The sequence below is a fragment of the Colletes gigas genome, unplaced genomic scaffold, assembly GCF_013123115.1.
Source record: "Colletes gigas isolate AHSC1104 unplaced genomic scaffold, ASM1312311v1 Colletes_gigas_Sc00001, whole genome shotgun sequence".
In the NCBI taxonomy this organism is placed as follows: Eukaryota; Metazoa; Arthropoda; class Insecta; order Hymenoptera; family Colletidae; genus Colletes; species Colletes gigas.
Genome location: NW_025106630.1, coordinates 2,131,117 through 2,148,899, shown reverse-complemented (window position 1 = coordinate 2,148,899; position 17,783 = coordinate 2,131,117). Strand labels below are relative to the sequence as shown.

General features: G+C 39.2%; 1 protein-coding gene across 1 annotated transcript; it reads left to right on the top strand.

Moving 5' to 3' along the window:
• The first annotated feature begins 5,578 nt into the window (after nt 1-5,578).
• LOC122394841 (nuclear receptor subfamily 2 group E member 1) lies at nt 5,579-17,471 on the top strand. The gene is made up of 4 exons (XM_043391991.1): nt 5,579-5,645; nt 14,721-14,957; nt 15,571-15,794; nt 16,800-17,471. The coding sequence occupies exons 1-4, from the start codon at nt 5,579-5,581 to the stop codon at nt 17,469-17,471; spliced, it is 1,200 nt and encodes a 399-aa protein (XP_043247926.1).
• Nucleotides 17,472-17,783: the final 312 nt, after the last annotated feature.

Genomic DNA, 17,783 nt, shown 5'->3' with positions numbered 1-17,783 from the left:
GTGAATAGCCCCCGTCGGCGGATTATCGTTCCAACGACGGTCCCGGGGAAAAGCGTTCCCCGTAGATGTCGAGGGAGATAGCGGCGACATAAGACACAGAGCCAAGGATCTCTACCTGGCCTCGCAAGTTTTTGGATTTAGACTCCTAAGCGCGAGGCCAGTTCCAGGCTTACGGGCCAGAGCGTCCTCCGTTATCCTTCCGTCGCGTCCACCACGATCCTTCGTCCTTTTTCAGCGACAGTGGACCACCCGTCGACGCGTTACTTATATAACTCTTTGTCCGGATCGATGGTCGAACGAATTAACGACAATATTGGTGGCACGATTAGGGCCTGGGAGCTTGCACTAAACTGGCTTTGCGTTGCTTACGAGCTGACCCTATTATCGGCGCCCTATCTCACGGCATTTATCTGGCGAGTTTCCGCCGCGGGGTTTGGAGACCAAACTCGTCTCGAGGAGGATCCTTTTTGCTCGGTACAATGGTGTTTTTGTCGGGGACAACGGTATTTGCGTCTAATGGGACGCTGCTGCGCCAACTCGAAGGGGTCGCTTCGCGGGTACGTTCCTCCAGCTCGAATTTTGTGAATTAATATTGATATTTAGACACTTTGCAATTCTTACTTCGTAGCTCTGTAAAAATAATTTAATATATTACAGTTGAGCCGAAAGAAAATTTCATTAATAATTTTAAAATATTAGTACAATCTCTAGTTGAGCTACAAATATTATTCGTATGCATCTCGTATCATTTTAAACCTTCATTTGGGTGCAGATGTTGTTTCTTTTAGGGGAAGCCTCGTTCAAAGAGTTTAGAAATTACTGCTTTGGATGCAGAAGAGAAATTTCAATAATGATTTCAAAATATTACTATAATCGTCAGTTGAGCTAAAAATATTATTTGTACAATTGTTTTTCTTAAGAGAAGCGTTTTTCAAAGATTTTAAAAATTGTTGTTTTGGATGCAAGAAAAAAATTTCATTAATGATTTCAAAATATTATTAAAAGCACTAGTTGAGCTAAAAATTTTATTTGTATGTTGCCTATACCATTTTAAATCTACATCTTGAACGTAGGAATTGTTTTTCTTAAGGAAAGTGTCTTCCAAAGATTTTAGGAATTACTGCTTTGGATAAAGAAAAGAAATGTCATTATTAATTTCAAAATATTATTAAAAGCACTGGTTGAGCTAAAAATATTATTTATATGTTTCTTGTACCATTTTAAACCTACATCTTGGATGCAGAAATTATTTTTTCTTAATGAAAGTATCTTTCAAAGATTTTAAAAATTGCTGCTTTGAATACAGAAAAGAAATTCCAATATATTAATCAGTTCAAAATATAAGTAAAAACGTAAATTATCGTGTAAAGTAATTGAACTAAAAATATTATTTAGCTTTAACATTGAAGCTTTATTTCATTCAATTGTCAGCTTATCCATCAGTCCCAAGTAAACAAAATTTTCCCAAGTATTTTAAAAATGGGGAAAAGACAGTTAGGATATCGTGAAAGAAACTGAAATACAAATGGAGAACCTGGAGACGTCAACACAGAATGATATTGTGCGCTGCTTTCACGCATGTTACAGTGTGCTCGCAACAAGATAGAATAGCTACGTCTGCCATTGTGAACATTCTTCCCCGCGTTCGTTAGACAATTGTATTTCGAAGCCGGTCCTATTACGGGTCGTTTAGTTGCATTTGCCTTTTTGACAAAGCGACTCGAATCTCTTATTCGAACCACCTCTCCCTTCTCGTGTGCATCGATGCAACGCAGAATGGAGTACACCTTTATAAGAACCTCTTCGGGATAGTTACGCGGATAATCTTCTCGACATATTGCACCGAAGCCAAAAACGAACTACGGTCCACCGAGCATTCGCTGGAGTTGAATCTTTCGACCCTAACTGCCGAACAAGTCGAGTGTGTAAGCGTAAACTCGGAGTCCACGATACCTAAAACGACGTCTCTATTCGTCTTCTTAGCGCTCCATAATTGAAACGATTTAATTAACTGTATTGCATTGTTTTTTATTGAAACCAAAATGCCTATTTTCACGAAGATAATCGGTACGATACAAAAAAATACAAACTCGTGTTTGTTATTATTGATCTTACTTTAATTTTTTAGGTAACGAAAATATACATATTGTTATTTTTAAAACATGTTCTGATCTGTATTGAACAATTTCATAAAAATTTCTAGGAAAATGCAGTTAACATTACAACTACCAAAGCAGTCAAAACGACCCATTCGCAATTTCTAATAAATCTTGTAAAAAATTTACTCGGCTGAGTTTTTGAAAATTTACTTTATTTCCATTACATTATGCATTTTGTCACGTATCTAACGTTTCAATTTCTTTGATACAAATAAATGCACTATAATTGTCGATAGTTCTAGTGTTAATAGATTAAATGCTGCTTTTTCCGAACTACTAATTTTAGTTCCAACCCATGTATTTCAGAAGATGAAGAATAGACAGTGCTTTCATCGTATATACTGTGATTCTCCATCTTTTGAAATAAACAGAAAAAAGCACTATTTAATCTATTGATTAATTTTTCTAAAATTTCTCTTTTCCCCACCAAGCTGCTTTGTTTCGAAACTTTCGACAATCGACGCGTTGGTCGAAAAGTTCTGCCAGACGAAAGGAACGAGTCAAAGCGAAACCGCGGCGTTCGTCGCCCTTGGAATCCACCGATGCGTGGATGAAAATATTCAGGTAAAAGGAGGCGAAACGAAGAAAAGGAAAGAGAGAGACGGAGAGAAGGAAAAACGCAGAAAGAGCGCGAAGGTCGGAACCAACCCCCGTTCGAGCGTTGAATAGAGATACGCGGAGGAGGTTAAGCGGAACGTGTACCAACGTGGAATAATACTTGTGCAGGCAGATGCGTTGCTTCCTGACTCCCTGACTCCATCTTGAATTATCTCATGGACGTACCCCTCGTGGCGAGCACACCCCTCGTGCGGGAACCCGGTTTGGGGTGCATGATATACGCGTACTCGCTAACCGAGTGCACGAATTACGCGAAGAATCCGTCATAACCGATGTAATATCGCGGAGATTGGATCTCCAGATCGCGCGCTGGATCGCCCCAAGTCCAGTTTCAAGGGCCTTCTCGATGATATCGCCTCGTGCGTTTTTTGGCGAGCCTAGGTACCGTATGAAAATCGATAGGGCGAAACGACCGAGGGCGAGGGGATTCGCAATTAATTTAACCCTTAATTCGCTCAATAAGGACACAACAACGAGTAGAGTTCGACAAATCGCGGTGGGTTTGTCTTACACGATTGTCTGTCGACTTCATTTTTTCAAAAATCAGTTCATGTTTTAAAAAATTATATTTGATTCTTCAAAAAAATTATTTGATATGACTGGTACAATTCGAGTACTTAATCCTCTACAACTCAAATTATATTTGGTTTCTGAAGATCGCCTGAGTTAAGTCTGTTAGATTCTTTCTTGTAGGGTGCTTGATAAGGGATGTCAAACTTACATAATTGAAATCGATTTCGATTGTAATGACTAGACTATTCATTTATTCATACAGACCTAAGAATGTAAAACTTTTTACGAAAGATAGACATTGTTAACATTTCTTACAGAGAGTATTTTTAAATTACAGGATGCACTTGATATGCAAAAATATGAGATACTTAAAATAAGATACGAATTATTATATTTGGGAGTTGAGACAACACTCTACAAAGCTCCCATTTAACTAATTCTATTAATAAAAATATAAATTTGCATAAAGATTCACAAGTCTAGTAATAACACTTGTTTACCATTTGCCATTAGGATTTTCGTTCCTTACGAGTAAAATATCACGTGATATAAAAGATTTGATTTTGGATGCCAAGGGAAATTAACGACGATTTTTCTTAACGGAGGGTGTGAAATTCATCTAAAACCTCGTACATCCACAACGGTAAAAGTATCTAATCTGCTTCGACACCGCCGGCAAGGGGTTAAATGGCCAGTATTAGGTCCCAAAATGCCTTCTCCATGGGTGCAAAGGAGTTAACGATGCCTGTCAAAGTCACGTGCGCGGCACACGAACCCCCGCTTTGGGTCAGCGTAACAAAGACACTTTGAACTCTGAACCAAAGATTTTAAAAAGCACGATAAATTAGAAATCAGAGAAGCGCGCCATTTTCCAGAAATTTAAGAAAATTTAAAAACACACGTGATTGTAAGTCCAATTTTTGGGTCATAATAGCAATGTCAAAATACACCGTGTAAATTCTTAATATTTCATTGTATAATACAATAATGATATCAGGGAAATTTCTGCTCGTTTCTTGTAACTTTCTCATTGTATATAGGGTAGATATATATTTCAGACTGTTCCAAAATATTTACGACTCATCGAGACTTTTCAGATCTATTACCACTATTTTTATCGTGGCTCCATACATGTCTACTCTGACCAAAAGGTGTATTCTGACATAATTGTTAATATAAATTATATTGTTTCTATCCCTCAGGCGCTCTTCGGGTCTTTTTCACCCAAGACGTATTTATTTACGGATTTATATTTTTTTTATTTATACCCAAGACATATTTATTTACGAATGCACAATCAGAAACAAACCCAGAATGAAATTTAATATCAGTATATTTATTTTTCTGGTTTTTTTAATTTATACCCAAGTCGTATTTATTTACGATTGCAATCGTGAACAAAACTAGAACAAAAAATATCAATATGTTTGTTTTCTTGGACAACATATCTTTGTTTACATTTATATTTTTCTTAATGTATATCATTTTTACCCCCAAGACCATCATAGTGTACAGAAACAGAGAACGTCCCGAGGGTTGAGACAGATAAAAAATCGATCGATAGTTCGATCGTTTCGATAATTGTCGTATGTCTCTCGGCTTTACGAACGAACAAAAGCGTAAAAAGTGCACCGACGAACCCATTGATTATCCGTAATCCTCGCGTTACCGTGGCACGAAATTAGGAGGGGTTGACTGGCCGATCGTGCGGCAAGAGGTACACGGATGCAGCGGCGCAAAAGGGGTGGAAGTGGCTTCGTTTTCACCTCTGGGCCGGATGAATAGGAGCGGATAAAGGGATGAGGATGGTGGGGAACATCTGAACGACCCCGTTCGTTCGCCACCTCTCCCTAGTGGCTCGTGGTGACGTTCAACCCCCGTCGAGTCGGGGACGAACCAGCTCCTTTCGAAAGGACCGCCCTTTTTCGAGGGTAGGGAAGTCGCTGGCCAATGAAGCGTCCCGACGGCGTCGGTCTGCCTGTTTGAAAACGGTCAGGAGCCGTGCTTACCATCAAGAAGTCCCGGCCACGATGACTGTCAGTAACGTTCCGTCGCGAAGTTAGCCCTTGTTTCGAGTATCCGGAGGCAGGAAGCGAAGGGACGTCGAGTAGTCCTTCGATTTCGGGGCGCGGAAGTCCTCCTAGTCGGATGCCAGTTTTCAGTCGCGATCCAACCATCCGAGCATACCGTTTCGGCCGCGATCGTACGTTTTTCGTTGTTCCGAGTTGTCGTTTCGCTGTCAAACGCGACACGTTGCCTGCGCAGTGGTGGTGTGTTGTTGAGTGAAGATGCAAAACCAGGAGCCACAAATTGGGCATATGCCTGTGCCACAGCCGAAGATGCCTGCCTCTTCCAGTAAGTTTGTGCTTGATTCGATTTCGACTTATAAAAGAGGATCGCCATTAAGTTACTTTTACCCTTCGTTCCTGAGAATTTTCATCCAGTGCACGCGTGTGTAGAATTAGATTTTGTTGTTTGGTTTAGGTTTTTGCAGGTAACGTTTAATTTTGTTTGACGGTGCTAGTTGTAAACTTAATTTACTCATACTTGCCACGTTCGTTTATCGATTGACTAAAATTTGGCTTGCAATTTTTATCTTTTTTCACTATTTCGAACCCGGTGGTAACGTATGTGCATATATTTTATGGTCATTAATTTCGTGATGTGTAAAATATATACTATTATTATTGTACTGTGCGTAAATCTGCTTCGAAACGAATCAAAAATAGAGCATATATTCCAAGTTCGATCGAGTCGATATAAACTTACGGACGTGTATATTATACGTAGAAAATATAAATAATATTTTCCTTTTCATTTCATATCATCGATTTGTTCGCCATGCTGAAAAGAACTGAAATCCTTCCCTGGCCTTCTATGGTACACCGCGTACACTTTTCAAATATTCTGGCAAACAAAATACATTATAATCCGACGCTGAAGTATGTTGTCGACATGATTCGCGCGTATACCTGCTGTCCTCGATTTTCAATATTTACGATTGGCTTTGGCAAGCAAACAAAATATTATCCCGTATTGTATGAACGTAAACTGTGTAACATAGTGGAACCAAAAATATATTCTAAAAGAAACAGTAGTAGCATCGAAATCGCGTAAAAATCACGTTATTTACAAAAATATTACAATATATTCGTACACGTTGAAAAATGATGGATCTCCTTGCATTCGATAGTTTCTCTATAAATTCTTATTTTGAAAAGCCAATCATTGTAGAATAGAAGCGATTTTTCGATATTGAAAAATCGTTAAAATTTTATTAACGAAACATGGAATTTAACATAAAATGTACATTTTTAACCGAGGAAGTTGAAAACACCGTTGCAGCTTCGAATTGTTCCCTTTTGTTATCAAACATTCTCATGTAAAAATAAGAAAATTTGATTTTAGTTGCTCGAAAAGCACCGTAACCGAATATCTATGTCATCGAAAGCCCTAAATTCTTCGCAGAGATTGAAATTAACGCGACGCTGCTCGCGTTGGACGAAATTCGCGCATTTTCACTTAAAAGTCCCCGTCTCTTCGTCGTGCAAAGAAATTCACTTTCTCCGTGGCAATCTGACTGGAAACATTCAAATTTCCAAATTACTGTATTTATTTTGTAAAAAAGGGAACCGAACAATTTTTTGTCGTTTTTTATCTTCAGCGGAGTTTTTAAGGTTTCGGGATTAGCCGTTTCCCTCTCCGATAGATTAACGTAATTCCTTTCGTTTTCTCTTCGCCGGTAGCCATGTTCATTACGTGGGCGACGATAAATCGGTACCTGCGTTTACAATACTCGTTAGCTCTGAAACCACAGTCGTAAAAGCTCCTGTCTACTGCCATATAAAACTGGCGTCACAATCGAAGGAGGTAGTAATTGCCCTCTACGCGAATCTTCGTACCTGTAGGAAAGGTGTCACCTTTTTTTTAATTTTCGCCTCGTCGTGGTTAGGGTTGGTGGGTGATGGAACGTTAACGATCCGCGGGAGTCTAGTGCTCGTAAAAAACCAGTATTTCTACGGCTGTCCATGGTTGAATTCTTAATCCACGGCAAAAATATCTCTATATCCTTCGAAACTTATTAAATTTTCAATAATCAAACTACTGACTATAGAAACAATATAAATTTCATTCAAAATTTCTTTCCAAAAACGTAATGACAACTCCTCGTATATAGGAGCCTCCGAGTATTATAATTTTCTAATAAACCAAACCCGAGAAATGAGACACAATATAGGACATAAATATAGAATTTTGTTATAGATTTCTTTTTTCATTTTGTAGAGTCGAATCATTTTTAAGTTAAGTTGTAAGACCAAGAGACCATTCATTTTTTAGAGTAGCCTAGGATGTTTCTATAATAGAAATCTGTTATTCTAAAATACTCTTTATTTCATGTTACTTCTCGTACAACAAATTAGTCTTTTTCCATTATTGTTTCAAGTTTTAAATATAGTATTCATTCTCGAATCGTTAATGACGCAAAGAGGCGAGCAGCGTTGCTAATCATCGCGTCGCAGGAAGGGTGCTTCTCATCGCGCGGCTCATCTCGTGTGAAACAAATAGCATATGCGGCATTTAAACGGGGTGGACAGTGGTGTATTTAAATGATTCGTCCCTGGTTGCATTCATCCATGAGAAACTAACGGCAGATGGTAAAAATATAACACGATAACTAGGAATCTCCGTGGCGCCCGACAGGTTGCGGCGTCATTTGTTCAATTATTGCGCCGATTCGTGACGCTACCAACCAATAAAACAATGTTTCAAAATTCACCTGGCTGCTCACACCCATCACTGTGCTCAGTAAACCGAGTTTTAATTCATAGTTGATGTTTATTCGAGCGAGTCGTTCTGATTATCTTCGCTCCCTAGTTTAATTCGAAAAATATAGCAATTTTCAAAACAATTATTAAAGGCAAACTGATATTTTTATAAATAGAATTAATGAAATTGGGAGCTTTATAGGGGGTTATCTCAACCCCTAAATATATTAATTCGTATCTTTAAGGATTTTTTATATTTTTGGATATTAAGTGCATTCTGCAGTCTTTTGAGAACTAAAATTTCCCATAAATGCATAAACATCAACAGTCTACTAATATCAAACAAAGTAGTTTAGCTATATATTTTAGCTCACAAAACATAAAGTTTCTATAAAATCATTAAACATACATTTTTATTCGATAATTATAAAGACATCCAACCCCTGGTAGTATAACAGAGAAAAAGGTATTTTGGGGGTTGAGAATAAGAAGATATGTTAATTATTTCTGAAATATTTTAATTCAATTTGCAATATGAGACGAAAGTTTTTTGACGTAAAGTCGCAGGATAATTTTCTGTCTAATCGATCGAGATAAATCGTAAAGGCCCTGTGAATATTCTAAAGAAACGCCACGCACAGTAGCCTCCGGTTGTTTATCATTAATTTCACTCGAGGCTGGAGCACGATTATTAGAAGCGTCGAAATAACAAAGCTAAACGGAGGGAATGACGATAGGAAGGTAAAAAAGCAGATAGAGGAGAATGGCGCGCATCTTTCGCCCGGAGGGTGGATCGCAACCCTTGCAATCGCGACGATGCAAGCAGATGACGGATGAATGCGAGTATGCACTGCGTTCGCGTGTACTTTGATGGGTCTGGTTCCTCACACATGCCGCGAAATTCCCATGCTCCACTAACGATGCACGTAACACCTGATGGATGATGACAATATGAACGATGATATCACCTAAGCGATCTGAGATACTCCACTGTTCGTCACCTGCGCTTTGGTATCGCTGGAAATATTTGAACCGGGTCATATTGCGGATTTAGCATTGCCTTTGGCTATTTAGTGCACGATAACATCAAACGTGTAACATTTTACAAACTATATTCGAATTATTTTTTATCCAAGTAGTTTTCATTCGTAAAATTCTCCATTCTACAAAATGCAAGAAACCATCTGAGCATTACCATAGACAAAGGCACTTTAATCCTGGGATTCCGGAGGTTTTTTCGCGCGGTAATTTTAAGGGAAGATTATCCCAACTCCTCCCTAGAAACACTGTTTACTTGAAACAAAGCCTCCTTTGTAAATTTCTTTTTAATTACTCTTCCAGTAAAATCGTAGATGAGAATTTTTTGAATATTTCTATATTTCGTTATGACACGTTTACAATATGTCTTGAACGGATATTGATTGTCAAAATTATTTTTTTTATCGCTATCAGTGAATATCCCGTTCTTTAATCTGTTGGCAGAATACATCGTTTGACTTTCGAAATTATTTTTCGAAAAGTTTTCAAGTTCTAGGTACTCGAACGTAAAAAAGACGAAGGAATCGTTCAATTAAATATGTTTAAACGACGGCTGCACGCAAGAAAAGTTGTCCCCAGCCATTAGGGTGAAGTTTCGAAACTTGAACTCCGTTCAACTTTTCGTTCGACGTCGCGGAATACATTTTCACCCTTTCGCGGTTGGCGATCGCGACGAACTTTTTTTTCTCTCTCGATTCCACCGTCACGAAACCTGCATCATCGGGACTACACGACCAATGGACGCTCGAAACAAAGAAAAGTTCCGAATAAAGTGACGCTTCGACCGGAGTGAATCACATCCGGTCGAATCGGCCACGAAATTAACCCCTCCGTCGACGATCGCGTAATTTTAGGGTAGTAAACTTCAACTGCTCATAACTTCAATGTTTCGATCGAAACATGAAAAACACTGTGGTTCGGAAGTCCACGGAGACTACGCTCACGCGGACGATACTTAAAAAAATATTTCACAATAACTTCCACCATCGAAAATCTCGATTAATTTTCTGTTTTTTAGTTGCATTAAAATTTATTTGAATCACGTGACTTTTTATGTTAACATTTCTCACAAGTCTATGAAAACTGGGCAGAAAATGTTTAACTCTTATTAGAGTAATATAAGAAAGTTTGTTTTCGGGTTTCTCCATTTTTTATTTTAAAGAATTCGAGCAGGAGGATTAATTACCGTTTTAAGTAACTAAAGCACGGCTCCAGGGATTTCCTAACATAATTTTCTAGGAAATTTTGGGGATATCTTTTTATTGGTCGCAAATTGTGTTTCCAGTTTATAATATTTTTATTTCGTGTTACGTTTTTGCAATTCACAAAATAATTATTTTTCATTCTCTCAAAATTCCGTTTATTTTATCATTTCTATTACTTCTATTAAAAATGGAAGTTGAATAAAATATGTGTATGACAAAACAGTCAAAATGACCCAATCGTAATTTCTACTAAAATTTGTACAAAAATTTACTCGAATGTGAATGAATAAACACTCATTTCCATTGCATTACACATTTCCTGACGTATCTATGGTTTCAATTTCTCTGGTATAAATAAATACATTATAATTGTCGGTAGTTCTAGTGTTAATAATTATTTTAAAAAATCCCTTGTTTTGTGAATGAAAGAGGGGTGGATAACCCCCAGATACTGGAAGTAACTATTTCGTGAATCGCAAAACGACCGAGAACAACTTGAAAAGAATGACTTGAGAGGTATAATAGGGATAGGGGAAAAGTGAGGAAAATTCAGAGAAAGCCAGTCGATTTTGCGGCCCCCTCGACGCGTTCCAGCTTCGGGCACGCGATTTGCGTGTGGCTAATCGCAAGCAAGCGTGCGCTTCTGCGCGTTCGCCTTTCATTTTTTTTCTTCGTTCCGGGGAGGGGAGGGCGAGGATCGAGTTCGATCACTGTAAAAATTCCATGAATGATTGACGAGCCAACGGGACGGAAAACGACAGAAGGAAGATGACCGCCGCTCGGTAAAACACAGACCTCGATTCCAGGACGATGAAAAATTCAATCGGAATGACTCGCGAGCCATGTCGACCGAATGCAAGTTTCATGCATCCGTCGGATATCGGCTCGCAGAAGGCGTTATCGCGTGATTCTCATGTGAGAACACGCGTTCCTCCATGTACGCCTCCCCCACCCTGCGTTCGCTGGTTGTTTCGCGGAGTTTCTATGAAATTATACTATTGGACGCGTGGGCACGCGTAACAACGCATTTGCATTCGCAAAACGCTAGCTTTTGCACTCTCCTTTTTCTTCTGTCTTTTGGATCTATTTCGAACAACCATTTTTCTTAGTAAAACACGTCTAAGATGTTTGCAATATCATTTCGTTTTTTATTTTATGGGCTCAAACTGCTTCAAACCGGAACAAACGTCACCAACAAACGTGTCACTAACAGAATTTTTAAATGTGGAATATTTTACAGCATATTCATTCGAATCGATGACTGTTTGCATCGTGTTTGACACTGACTGCAAAATTTGTGCAATTTTTCGAGACTAATCCTCTGTCGTAAATTTTGTTTTAGATGGTTTCGAACAACCATTTTTCTTAGTAAAACGCGTTTAAGATGTTTGCAATATCATTTCGTTTTTTATTTTATGGGTTCAAACTGCTTCAAACCGGAACGAACGTCACCAATAAACGTGTCACTCTTAACATTTTTAAATGTGCAATATTTTGTAGCATATTCATTCGAATCGATGACTGTTTACATCGTGTTTGATACTGACTGCAAAAGTTTGTGCAATTTTTCGAGACTAATCCTCTGTCGTTTGGTTTTAGATGGTTCCAAAGGTGTTCAATTGGATTTAAATCTGCTCTTTAGGAGGTTTATTCCATTATAGAAATTTTCTTCTGTATTAATTTTACATAAAAGCATGTTTTACGATGTTTGAATATTCATTATTAAAATATTTATTTCCTACGACGACGTTTCCAAAGTGATGAATTTTGCTTCCGTCGAGTTAACTTAAATTATTTCGACGAAATTAACGCGTTTTCAAGTGTTTCGTGAACGGACTTTGGCAGGAGATTTGACGAACCAGCCTGCACGTGAAAAACATATCATTCGCGATGCAAGTTTCCCTTCATCGTGGGAGAAAAGGGTGTCCTCTGCGTTTGCAAGGGCGCACCCCTGTCATTGCAACCTGTGTGCTGTAGCGGTCAGTAGGCATGCACTGTATTTCGCGTGGTGCTTACGTTATCATTAATATTTTAAAACGCAACTGTTCCCGGTTTTATACTTTCTCCTTGCAAACGTCAAATTAAAATACTCGGAAAATGATGATTCGCTTGGACCAGAAAGCGATTGATAAGCGAAGGCTGCTCGGCGAAATCAACAGGTTGTCGCTGTTTGGTCCGATTTGATTCGTTAATTCGGTTGGTAAATTTAATTGCGACGAAATTAATCAAATTTACCGGTCCATTTATTCGTTAGTAAAGAATTTTATCAGAGATTTGAAGCTTTCACACGGTATATTATACGACTGTCTTTCAAACTTTTATTAACCATCATACATAGATTGACATAGTTAGATGAGCTGTAACACGAATAGTTTTTACTATTGTACTTGTGAAGAAGTGGTTCGAATATGAGCTATCAAAAACCACACTGACACACACAGTATATTATACGAATTTTGTTCAAACCTCAAATTTTTATTAACCAAATATAATCTTAGATAAATTAACATGAAAGACTTCATCTTGTATTGATTTATGTAGACTAAACAACGCTTCAAACTTTTTCCATGCACCATCCATCTTTAAAACGTTACAAAACTGTTCGGTGCAAACAAGTTCAAACAATGAACAATACTCATAGCTAGTCTTAAAATTGCAATGAGTTAAATGACTCATTTTATATTACTATTATTAAGTAAAATTATTTCAAACATTTTTAACATTCCACCCACATTTCCAAAAACATTTAAATTAATTACTCATTACATTACTTTTAAAAGTGACTAGAACGAAGCTATCTAAACGTTAAAAATGCTCGAAAAGACTTTATCTTGCAACGTTTCAAACTTTTTCCATTTACCATCGAATCTTTCAATCGCCACGAAGCAGATCAACGCAAACAATTTCAAACAACGTCGCGAACCGATTCGTGGACCCACCGAAATCTCGCACCCTTATCTCCCCTAGCAAACATTCCCAGAAACAGTTCCTCGTTGCCCATCGATAAACTTCACGGATTTCTCTTCATCCTCAGTATATATCCGCGACTGAATGGAAACATGGCGTGGTGGTTCGAAAACGTTTAACCTTCTCCGATAATAAGATCCACGTTAAGTAAGATAAAGGAGCCGAGGGAAACCGATCGAGGGAGATCAGGCGATACGGAGGCGAAGTGTCGTGTTTCGGGCTGCTCACTTAAGGGCTGCTGAATGCAGCAGCCACATCCGGTCCATTCAGCCCCCATTCACGAGCCCCGTCGGGCTCAATGGCGTAGGCGGAGCCCGTGACAACGAGTCGGTACCCCCATTATAAACGCACCACACCCTTGCTTGTCCCGCTCGTAGGGCCAGCACGAACAGGTATAGAAGCGCGTACGTCCTGGAGGTCCTTCTAACTTGGCGACAAATCGATCCCATTCAGAAGGAGACGTCATTTACGGGATCCGTGTTTTCGCTGGTAAACGGGTTCCGGATCCAAAATACCGGCATTCTTCGGATTAGGCGCGGCTTTCTCCTCGGTTTTGCCATCGAGAACGGACAACAATGCGCCCGTTTTGTCGCGGATCGATTCGTGGGCTCTTTCTCGGCAGACTCTTTGTCGAATTTAGGGAAATCGAAGCGCACCGGGACGCTTAGGATCATTTTTAGGAACTCTCGGAGGTTTGACGTTATTCAAAACGTGATGTTTGCGCTACGAACTTTCGGGAGACTTTATTAGTAGTCGATAACCCTTTCACTGTTGGGAGACTAGGCATCAAAGCGAAACATATAATACCGTATAGGATAAATTAGACAATAAGAATTTCGAATAGTATTTTAACCCCTTGCCTTGCGATTTAATTTCCAACTGTGCGTGCCAAAAGCGACACCAAGGTTTGGCCCGGTAGACTTACTGCAATAGTTATACGATACGTTTGTTAAATACAATTGTGCAGACTATAAATAGTGACTCTGTTTATTGTTCGAGGTATTCGGGAAGTTCTGATAGCTGATACTGGCACAGGTTTCTTGGGGTGAGCCGTGTCCTTTGGGAAAAATGTTCCGATGTTGGCTTCTCCAAGGATCAAATAACACTCTGCTATCGGTGCATTGTGTGATTTAGGTCTATTTAAGTTTCCTGAACTCGTGTCACGGATCAGTGGTCATCGATCAAAGCTGTTCTAAATAATTAAAAAGCTAGAAGAACCAGTTGGGGTTGGAAAGTTAATCTGAATCACTACAGGCTTTGCACCCCAAATTTAACTTTTTGCAAATCAAATTCACGAAAATTTAATTTCGTTGTATCCTCCACCAAACTTCACATAATAATCCACAAATTTGGTGCATCTGAAATTTTTGAGGTGGCATTTCAGATAAGAATCTTTCGAATCTATTTAATGTGTCTTTTGAACTAACTCTAAGGGTTTGTTTCTGTTGTTTCAGGCCGCATTCTGTACGATATCCCATGCAAGGTCTGTCGGGACCATTCTTCGGGGAAGCATTACGGTATATTTGCGTGTGACGGTTGCGCCGGTTTCTTCAAAAGATCGATACGTAGAAATCGTCAGTATGTCTGCAAAGCGAAGTCCGAAGGGGGCTGCATGGTGGATAAGACACATCGGAACCAATGTCGAGCGTGTCGCTTGGCCAAGTGCATTCAAGCTGGCATGAACAGAGATGGTAGGTCGAGAAAACGTTAGTATTTACGCAATATGAACCCTTAAGTAGATTATTGAGGCCGCTGCGGCCCTCTGCAAGTTTAAACTAATAATTATTTAATATATATAAACGTAATTCGAAAATTTATGTAATCTCCTGTTAGTTCATTATTTTTTAAATGCTTTAAAATAAACTTGATTTCCATTTACCAATTTGGTAAAAATCAACATTGAATAAACTGATTCAATTGAGATTGAGAGTCCACTTAAGGGTTAAAAGTTAAAAGTTCCAGCTTTGCACTTTTTCATTTTTATTTCTGTACAATTACATTTTGCTATTTTCTCTAGAGTTTCTCCATTTTATATCAAGACCAATAAAGACAGTAAAAAAAAAATAAAAATCGTTTAGAATATTGCACGACAAGCCACTCTGAAGCCATTTGAATTAAAATAATTTCTAATAAAATATTCTGTTTAACTCATGAATTAAATGATTGTTACAAGATGAAGATTTATCCTGGTACAATATCGTGAAAAATAGACTTTCCGTGAAAATGTGCAGCACAGAATAAATACAACACGTTCCGCGATGCGTGGTAAACGGTGTATGAACGCGAATTTTCGTATTTTTCCAGCTGTGCAACACGAACGTGGCCCACGAAACTCGACTCTACGTAGGCAGATGGCCTTATACTTTAAAGAACCCGAAATGATGGCCAACATGGTGCCCCCACCAGCGGGAGCTTTAGATCTGGCTTTGCCTAAACCACCGACCGAGCCTCGTGTTTCCGTCGCAGCGCCAGCCCCTCATCATCCTCTTCCACACCCTATTTATTGCAACAGTATGGCACTGCCCAAGGTAAGTTCACTCTGGTAATCTTGCCTCCACAAATCGTCGATCATTTACAACATTATGCAACATTAGTCATCCCCACAAAACGAAATACGAGGCAAAGAAATATTTTCTTAAACGAATTAGTTGTTGGTAAACAGCAAAATACCTAGGACTGTAACCTAAATTTTGAACTAACACAGAAGTAATATATGTGTTTAAAAATTAATCAAAATCGTATCAAAAGAAAAATTATACACTTTAACAACACTTCTTTACATTTTCTTTGAAATGATCAAAAACAGGAAGAAAACTAAAATTAGGGTTACATAAAATATGGAAAAGAACAATTAAAGACCTAACAATCGAAGCTGTTACAAAATCTACAAACAACACTCTAAGCTAAGCTTAGACTTCAAACTCTCAATTTATAGAACAATCAGTAAGCTTATGTAGACCTATTGGATTGTGGGGAATGGCAGCCAAAAGCTTTAATAATCCTTCGAATAGTAGTAAATGCTCCGTAATACGTTAGAAATAATAAAATTCTCAAATATCTTAAAATTAAAAGTCACAGAAGAGTTTATTACTCGACGATGGAATAATTACAAATTGAAACTAGAAAATCCTTTCAACGAATATGATATTAACCTATATAGAAAGCATTCCAAGTTTCTCATAACACATCAATAACACATCTTCTCTGATTTACTCTGCTAATTTACTAAACGTCAATAATACAAAAGTTTGACGAAGATAACAAAGAAAATCTTCCATCCACAAGTTCTCAAACTCAACCCACGTGCTTCAAACGCCAACAGGTTCTAACCAAGATCACTATACGTTTCTTCTACTGGAATAACATATCTTCAATTTACTCTACTAACCAAACTACGCAATAATACAAAAGTTTAACGAAGATAACAAAGAAAATCTTTCATCCGCGAGTCCTCAAACTCAACCCAGTTGCATCAAACGTCAACAAAAGCCTCCAAGATCACCGTAATCGTAAACCACTCTTCCGACTTGCAGATTCCAGTGAGCGTGGCGGGTTTGTCGACCGTGCCGTTGATCCCAGCGATAACAGCAGAGTCCATCTGCGAGCAGGCTGCGAGATTGCTCTTCTTGAACGTCCATTGGGCCAGAGACCTGGCGGCGGGAACGAGCCTGACCCTGGACGACCAGCTGACTCTGTTGGAGTCTTCCTGGCGGGAGTTGTTCTTGCTCGCGGCGGCGCAGATTCTGCCAACGTTAGACCCGACGGCTCTGCTCACGCCAGGTCCTCAGGGTCTCGGATTGGCCGTCGAGGTGAATCGTTTCAGGGAAACGCTGGCTGGTTTCCACACGATGAACCTCGACCAGCACGAGTTCGCATGCATCAGGGCGATCGTGCTGTTCAAGGCGGGTCTGGATTGCGAGCCGCTTCCCAGCAGCAGAAGCAGCAACGGTTCCGCGTCGCCCAGCACAGGAAGCAGACTGAGGGACCCATCGACCGTCGCTAGATTGAGAGACGGAGCTCAATTGGCCCTGGGACAGAGGCTGAGCGGCGCGTCGTTCGGTGCTTTGAGGTTTAGCAAGCTGATGCTGTTGCTGTCGACTCTGCGCTCGGTGTCCACCCACGCGATCGAGGAACTGTTCTTCAGGAGGACCATAGGCATCATACCTATCGAGAGGATCATCTGTGACATGTACAAAGCGGCCTGAACGGGAAAACGAGACTCCAGAAGAGTCGGGATGTTCAGATACGTAGACGTGGATGCACGAGGTTTGGAGAGGTTTGGTGGAGGTTGACGAAGCGCGTCGAGGTGCTTCGAATTTAATTAGACTTTTGCTGTTGATCGTTGAGATGGATGGTGAAGGGATATGTAAATGTTTAAGATAGAAAATTTTAGAAGTAATGGCGTTGGACAGTCATAGAGAAAGAGTAGGTTTTAAAGTACGTGCTTTAACCCCTTGAATGAAAATAACGAGTCTTACGAAATATTTGAAGACTTTAGATATCATGTTTGAGAACGA